At 33.8% G+C, this 9,020-nt stretch overlaps 1 protein-coding gene across 1 annotated transcript in view; it reads right to left on the bottom strand.

The window, feature by feature from the left end:
- LOC119666099 (uncharacterized protein K02A2.6-like) overlaps nucleotides 1–1,310 on the bottom strand; it is a 4,046-nt gene extending 2,736 nt beyond the window's left edge. Inside the window, exon 1 of the mRNA XM_038075374.1 lies at nucleotides 1,131–1,310. Coding sequence (XP_037931302.1) covers nucleotides 1,131–1,310 — 180 coding nt within the window. The remainder of the gene's footprint in view (nucleotides 1–1,130) is intronic.
- Between the last annotated feature and the right edge of the window lie 7,710 nt (nucleotides 1,311–9,020).

The raw sequence follows: 9,020 nt of genomic DNA, 5'->3' as shown, positions 1-9,020 counted from the left end.
TTGCTATTACTATTGCTATTGCTATTGCTATCGCTATTGCTATTGCTATTGCTATTGCTATTGCTATTGCTATTGCTATTGCTATTGCTATTGCTATTGCTATTGCTATTGCTATTGCTATTGCTATTGCTATTGCTATTGCTATTGCTATTGCTATTGCTATTGCTATTGCTATTGCTATTGATATTGATATTGCTATTGATCGTAATTTCGTTTCTTTGATGCCAGTGTATTGTCCTTTGATGGTTTTCTGTGATTTTCAGCTGATCTCCTTTCTTCTACACCTGTTGTAAAGAAGTTATCAATGTTAATGCATAGACGTGTACACGCCTATATAAGTTTTAGTGACAAAGGATTAACGTGTTCACGCTTATCCACGGATTTGATAGCAAATTATAAACGTGTTCACGCTTACTATTTGCTAGAGAAAAGATTATATAACGTGTTCACGCTATTCAAGGATTTCGTAGTAAATTATAAACGTGTTCACGCTTAGTATTTGCTAGAGAAAGGATATCACGTGTTCACGCTATTCAAGGATTTGGTAGCAAATTATAAACGTGTTCACGCTTATTATTTGCTGGGAAAGGGATAAAAGATATATATAAAAAAAAACACAAAAATAGAAAGGTGCTTCTTTATACTTAGCTCCGGTAATGTTTCCCAATGCTTCACTTGGCGAGTCGATCACTAACTAAAAACTTCTAAGGCAATGCGTCTTCTTATATACTCAACAGTCGAAACTCTAACGTAGCGCAACTGTTTGTTTTACGGCTGGTTTGCCTTTTGATGTCATTGTGTGCATGTAAATTCTTATTCTGTTGTTTTATGTACAGCTGGTTAATTTCGCCGTGGTTGGTTTTTAGTTGCGCACGCATTGCTTTCTCACCTTTTAGCCGCTGCATTGTTTTGCTTTTAATTTGTCGTTCGTTAAAACGTGTGTTTCTGATTTAAAAATAATGATTAAATAAATAAAAGAAATATTTAAATTCAAGGTATTTCTTTATTTTAACTCATTATTAGTGTTACAATTTTTTATAAATTTTAAATTCTTGTAGTTGCAATGTCGGTACGGACTAGTGTGTTTAAAATAAATTATGCAGACCTTTATTTTCATTGACGTGCATTACCATACTTGCTTTACTCTGTGAAGATTTCGGTGAAATAGTGGGAAGCAGGCATACGGCCGTCGCGATAGAACCAAGCCAATCGGAAAAGTTCACAATAGTTGGATGTGATTTCAGAGATTTTGAATGTTGTACCCACTCATATTGCTTGCTCGGCGGTATCTTACGAACCAATGCAGCCATAATAGTTATATCACACAAATAATGGCCACAATTAACAGCTTTTAATACTGACACTGTGTTTCGAATTTTTGTTGAAAATTGTACAATTTGCTATAATTTGGACTCTCCAAACGACAGTAGCTCTTGCAGTTTTGCCAATTGCTCTTTGATAATCAAATCTGATCTTCCAAATCGAAACTCAAGCTCTTCAATAGAACTAGGCACATCGCCTGGATATATTAGCATTGACACAACAGCTTCACGTGCTGCACCAACAAGAGATTTTTGCAGCCGCATCAGATTTTCCCTGTTGCTATAATTAAACATCTTTGTCGTGTCGTTGTAATTGGCGTAAAAAAGTGGCAATTCCCTCGGTTCGCTATCAAAACGAGGCAAGTCATATATTATTTTCTTTTGGCTTCTCTCTGCCATTTCTACGTTAGACTCATGTTCTATAAATTCAATTTTAGCACTGTTACACACAACACTGTTCTCTATTTCATCATCAACATGGCAATCCAGAGACATAGTTTCTATACGTTCAAGCTTCTTCATAATTGCATTAAGTGCATTTGTCGTCGAATTATCTTCTAGTGTTTCATCTGCTACACTATCTTTAGCTTCAGTCATTTTTCCCGCTTTTTTCATTGTCTCCCGATTCTCAGAATTATTTCTCGTGTTTTTTCCACTTCGCAGTTTCATAAAACATGCAACACATAGAAATCGTAAAACGATTTAGACGCACAGAAAAAGTAAAAACGAATGTTTTAATTTATTTAGTATATAACATGTATGTATTATTTTAACTTACTATAGATATTTTGCAACAATATTTATGTAAAATATTTATGTAAAACCCTTATTGTTTTACGGCTGTATACCGCGTGTCTCCTCGTTGGCTTTCGGCTGCTGTCATTACACATGACAGCTTGTGGGCTTGTTCACTGCAAGCAATTTTGATCAGGTGTTCAATGCAGGCAAATTCTCAGCAATGGGAGTGCATTGACAAGCTGAACATACTTGGCTGGAATAATCAGGTGCATCTAATACGGATTCCGGGACATGCTGATATCCAAGGCAATGAAATGGCAGACAAAGATGCAAGAAGAGGCGCAGCATCAAGAATGATAGGTCCAGAACCATTCTGTGGTCTAGGCAAAGGAACTCTATTTATTCTTATGAATGGTGCAGAGGAAAAAGAAAGAGAAATCTATTGGGAAAGGATACCAGGACTCTCACAATCTAAAATGCCGTTAGGGACTTACAACCTTAAACGCTTCAAAGATTGCAAAGCACAATCAAAAAATAACCTAAGAATTATTACGGGATTATTGACCGGTCACTGTAGATTAAAAAATCACCTATCGAAGTTAGGAATTCAATCCACCTCAGACTGCAAATACTGTACAGAAGGGTGAAAAACTGCGTACTATGTGCTTGGGGAGTCCCCGGCACTGATGCACAAGTGGAAGAAACACCTAGGAGGGTATTTCATGGATCATAAATATTCAAGACTAGGAGAGGTAGGCTCTATACTGTCTCTCATTAAAGAAATCGGACTTGGACAAACACTCTAACCCCAGTAAGGGCACAATAGATCTCTTAGATCCAGTGCACAATGCCTTCTTTTTAATAATTTTAAACGAAATAATTTGATTTGTTTTAAAACCGATATATTCCTATCGGAATAAATTTTTATAAGAAACAACAAAACACTTAAAGATTTGAAACAAAAATGTATAACCAAGATTAATAAAAATTTTTGTAAAGACGTGGGTAATAATTGTGTAACGAAGAATATGAGTTAAAATTTAAAAAATTAAAACAAAAATGTGTAATTAGAAAAAATAAATAAACTTATTGTTGATGCGCCTGAACTCAAATAATTAATATATTGTACATTTGATATATTGTATATTGTAAGTTATATATTTAATATATTGTACATTTATATAAAATTAAAAATTGTTTAATTAATTATTCTAACTACTCCATATGTAATCTGTAATCAAACCAAAGGTTCTAATTCTTGCTCTTGTTTTTGCGCTCAAGATGATCAAATTATGTTATCTTTTTTGGCTGCAAGTAAACTCCGTTGGTTTGATTCTGTCTCTTGTTTATCGAACGCGCAAGTGTCAGCACACGGATGCACACAAAAAGTGATTAAACAATAACTCAACAAAATTGTAAAAAATTAAATAAATTTAAATAAATTTTACAATTATCAATTATAAAAATGGTTATAATATTACACTAATTACTATCATATTTGAATAAAAGAATATGCTACACAAAGTACATCAGAACGACTATTAATGAATAATAAAATTTTAATAAGATAAGACTATGGACAAGTAGCAAGGAAGAAATGTTGAATCAATAATGATAAATAAAAAATAAAAGAAATCTAAGTACTTGGCATTTTTATTTTGGTTTCGGGGATACAGCAATTTAACCTATCCTTTTTTGGATAAATAACAAAAGCGTGAAGCACTTCCGCTATGTACTGGAAGGCAGAGAATTTTCCATTTCGTAAATCACTTCAGTTTGATTCCACTAAGAATGTCGACAATGCTAGTCAGATGCAAATCTGGCATTTGGATTTCTTTACCCAATATACAACAACATTGTTGCAGACGGTCCAATAGAAGTTATTCTACCAGCGAAACAATTATTTACAAAGAACTTTCTCGCCAGCAAGAGACTGATGAAGAAATAAAAATGTTTTTCAACGCAGATTCGAGTTTGTAAATCAAGCCCATCGCTTTGCTCAGTTCTGCTGTGTCAGTGAATTGCAACATTTCTACCGGGAACGTTCGTCTGGTTATGAGAAAGGATTTTCGCAAAATCACTTTTGATTCAATTTACAACCTTTGTTACTCAAACGGTAAAAAAACTCACAAATTATTAGCATCTGGCCTAATATAAAGGACTGTTATATTTGGACCCAATCCTGCACTGCAAGCATAGTGTCCCGCCACAACAAGGCAGCTGTTCATCAGTACCTAGTTGTTTCGTCTCATTTTGACCACATCAATATGGATACTGCCATGCTCTGGAGGTACTTGTTATTGCTTGACAATTTGGCAATGATCAATCGTTTCTCACGCTGGTCTGAGATTTGCCCATTGCAGCGTATTTCTGCCAAAAATGAAGCTTTCGCATTCTATTCCACTTGAGCTACAAGATTTAGCGTGTCGTTACTCGTAAACACAGATCAGGGCCGCCATTTTGAGTGCTATTTATTCAAGAAACTGTCTAAACTCCTTGGAATTGAACACTTACGTACCACGACTTATCACCCCGCTTCTAACGGTACTATTGAAAGGTTACACAGGTCTTTAAATGCAGCCATTAAGTGTTATTAAAATGAGAACTGGGTTGAAATCTTTCCTCTCATTTTTCTCGGACTTCGCAACTGGTTTATGGTACTGGTTCACGTTTATCTGGGGAGTTTACACAGAAACTAAATGGTGACGTCACAATCCCTCAGACTAAATTTGTTGCTAAACTGCGAATGTTTATGAACGAGTTACTACCTTCGCAAACTGTTCTGGATATGGTCGCAAGATACTTTTCCGTCTTTCGAAAGGGGTAGTATCGTCAACATTCATACATTGCAGCAACCACAAATTTAATTTTAAAGTGTTCACATTAAAAAATTTAGTTTTGAAAAAGTTAGTAAGAAACACGTCTTTAGTTCTCGGGTTAATAAGTTGTTCGGAACATAACAAACAAAATACCTATATAATATATATAGCATTGATCGTTTTATTTTGTGTTAGTAAGAAGTTAAATACAAGTCACAAAAAGCCACTATAAACCCTTTTTCTGGAAGATTTTACGTCCATAATTACATTTAAGTTTTATATCAGTCCGCAGATATATATGTCGCAGTCTCTAATTTAAACACCTTCAAGCTGTTTTCATAATTAGAGTAGCATCCAGTGTGGCCTAGTTTATTATAACCTACGTTTTCCAAAATTCAAAACGCATATAACTTTTTCATTCAACTAACAATTCTTTGGTTTCCAAATGCCCTGAAACTAGGGATCGTAACAGTTATTATTAAAAAAATAACCAACTAATAACTCTTCTCCTTCGCTTTTTAAAGTAAGCTTCAAGATATAATAATTAAATGCATTTTGTTTTATATTATATAATTTATTATAATATATCTTTCATACATAATTATTTTTATGTGTCTCTTACTTTTCCACAAACAAATAATTCATACTCATATACAAATAACCCAAATAAATAACCCAAACAGGCCCAAATAAATGTTATGGGCCTAAATGTAGATATTTGTACCTACATTAACCTTAGTGATAATCATCTCATCGATTCTTTCTTAAAAATTGATTTTTTTGACCTACAGAACTTTGTTGATATCTTTTTTTTTGTTGATATCTTACTGCAGCCCAATTAAAAATTTTAAATAATATTGCAACTTCTTTAAGTTCTTTCTTTTCAACTCTCTTTCAGCTGAATGATTCAATAAAAATATAATTTTACTTCATCTGAGTTATTCCTTATGATGATTTAGATTAGATTAGATTAGATTCTTTATTATTCAATTTCAAAACAAATTTTTTAACATAAATAAGTAATAAGCCTTAAGTCTAAAAACATTATAGTTACTTAAAAATATTGAATTGAACAAACAAAGAATACGACAATGACTTATAGTCGTCTGTCGGAGATGTTGGTTTAAAATAAATTTACTTTCTTGCATAACGTTTAGAAAATTAAAATTTAAAATTTACAAAATTAAAATTAAGAATTTACAAAATTTAAATTTACAAACTTAATTTATATTTACAATACAAAAAAGGAATTATACAGAATTTAAATTAATTGTATACGCTTTTAAATATTAATTAAAAGGTATTAAATTCATTTATAATTAGTTTTCTGTATTTTAAAGCACTAGTAATATAGTTAATCAATTTTTTCCAGTTAGGATCATTTTCCCCATTAAGCACATTGATTACTTCCTCTTCCACTAACGTTTCTCTCTCAAAACAAATTCGTCTAAACGGCCTTAATACAGGACAGCGGCCTAAGAAGTGCTGTATGCTTTCCGTTTCATTGAGATTGCACAGTGTACAGTTTCTATTGTATTTGCCATCTAAATGAATTAAGTCGCATCTCGCCTTAAAAATCCACATTATGTGCGCACGACTGAAGCTTTCTGTAAAATATTGAGCCCCTAAGTTATGGTCTAGGTACTTATAAATTCGGCTTTCACTTCTCAATGCTTTTCGCCACATTTTTACTCTGTTTTCCACTTTTAAGTGATTTAATAATACGAAATTATTGTTCTTCCATTCTTGGCTTGTTGTTTCATCATTCCAAACTAGGCTTGCCTCATTTCCCAAAACGTTTAGTCTCTCCGCCCAAAATACATGTTTTTGCAGAACTTTTTGTGACAATATTCTTGGCAATCTCCTTTCATTATATTCAAACAAAGTCTTGTAGACGTATCTTAAATGCAAGTCCATTGTGTACAAATGCCCGCTTTCCATATTTGATTCCAGCATTATGGCGTAGGTTGGAGTGAAATTGGGAAGCCTGTAAATTCTTTTGAAGAAGTAGCATTGTAATTTGTCTATTTCGCTAAACATGTCACTCCCCCAAATTTGCGCCGCATAGCCTTGTATGGCTCTACAAATTGCATTGAACATTTGCCACTTTGCCCTGATTGAAATTTTATCGTTATTTAAATACGTACTCCAAGTGGCATTTATGCTTGATTTTGCAGATATATTCCTGTTTTCCAGGTGTTTTTTAAATATCATTTTTGGCGTGAGCGTTACCCCTAAATATGTATATTCAGCGACTATTTTAAGCACTTCCCCTTTGTATGTCCACCTTTCTCTACTAGGCAGCCTACCGCCTTTTCTAAACACCATGACTGCCGATTTGGCTAAATTTACCTCTAAATTCCAACTGTCGCAGTATGTTTCAAGATTCCATATCATTTTCTGTAGCGTTTCTGCATCATCGGACAAGATGACTATATCATCTGCATATAACAACAACCTTATATTCAGTTCTTCCACCTGCAAACCACCGTCCAAATAATCATGTAAGTCGTTGAGATATAACGCAAACAGAAGGGGGGAAAGCAAACAACCTTGTTTGACACCAGAAATTGTGCTAAAACTGTCGGATACTTCGCTTCCGTTCCAAACTACCGAATTTGTCGTCTCGTAAATCTACTCAATAAAATCTACAAATTTGCTTGAAACGCCTATACTCCTCAGTTTGTACATAAGTAATTTTCTAGCGATTTTATCAAAAGCCGCCTTTAGATCTATAAACACAGCGTATACTTTCTTTTTTTCATTAAATTTCAACTTTACGATGGATGTTAGATTGTATAGGTTGTCAACCGTGGAATAGTTTTTACGAAATCCTGCTTGGTATTCAGACATGATGTCATTGTTTTCAACCCAACTGGATAATCTTTCATTGAGCACACCCATCAATATTTTTCTTTTGTGTTCATAAATGCCACACCCCTATAATTGGTTACAACCGAACTATCTCCCTTCTTGTGTATTGGAAATATTATACTCGGTTCAGAACTTGAATCTGCCCTTCCTGAGTCGTACATCTGGTTGTATGCCTTCGCGAGTTGCTCTAAAAATTCCGTATTTGCATTTTTGTAAAATTCGTAAGGGATTCTATCTAAACCTGGTGCTTTTCCGTCTTTCGCTTTTTTCAAGACCTGCAATATCTCACCCACCATTATAGGTTTGTCGAGCTCGTCTATTTCTACAAAGTTTGGAGCATAATGCACATCTTTCGCCGTTTGCGTGTGATTAAGAAGATTTTCAAAGTGTGTCTTAAACTCATTTGGTGCAATTCGTACCTCATTTATTAAAGGCCTATTTCTTAGCTCTTTAACTAGCTTCCACCATTCTTTGCCATTTTTAATTGTGTTTATACGTGTCTCTAGATTTCTATAATATTCAGCTTTACTTTTCAGACATACATCTTTATATTTCTTATTTGCTTCTAAGTAATTCGCTCTAGTAGCGCTACTCTCTGTTCTTCTATATTTTCTCAACAAGTGTTTAGCTTTTTTCTTCGCGACAAAGCATCGGAAGTTATACCATTTTGATTTTTTGGTATAGAATCCCTTACATTTTCGTATTTTGGGAGTAGATTTTAGTATAACATCAGTTAAATCTGATAAGTCTAGATGTGTTTTATTTTGCAGCTTTGTCCTTATATTTTCCTTAAGTTTTTTGCTATATTGAACCCTATTTGCATCTTTCCATTTGAGGGTCGGAAGCAGTTTTCGTTCCGTGTTTTGTTGTATTTCACATTGCAATTTTAAACTTATCACCAAAGGCATATGATCGGACCATTCTCTTTCTTCTACTGTAAAGGTTTCTACATATGTCAGCATTTCTTGTGAAACTGTGCATAAGTCATTTACCGCAGAACCATTACTACTTATATATGTGACGTTGCCTTCAATGTCTCCTGCCGTTCTTCCATTAAGCACTATTTGGCCATAATCACAGCACAGCTCAATAAACTTTTTTCCTCTGCTGTTAGCGACTACGTCTTTTGATTGTCTACACTCAACGCCTGATTTAAATTCATTTAAAAATATTTCTTCAATGTTTTGCTGTATATTTCCTATTCTGACATTTAAATCGCCAATTAAAATTGTATTTTCAACGTTTTCCTCCACCAGATGATTTGCCA

This window comes from Teleopsis dalmanni, chromosome 1 (genome assembly GCF_002237135.1).
Source record: "Teleopsis dalmanni isolate 2A chromosome 1, ASM223713v2, whole genome shotgun sequence".
Lineage (NCBI taxonomy): Eukaryota > Metazoa > Arthropoda > Insecta > Diptera > Diopsidae > Teleopsis > Teleopsis dalmanni.
Note: the sequence above shows the minus strand (reverse complement) of the source record. Positions and strands in the feature narration are given on the sequence as shown.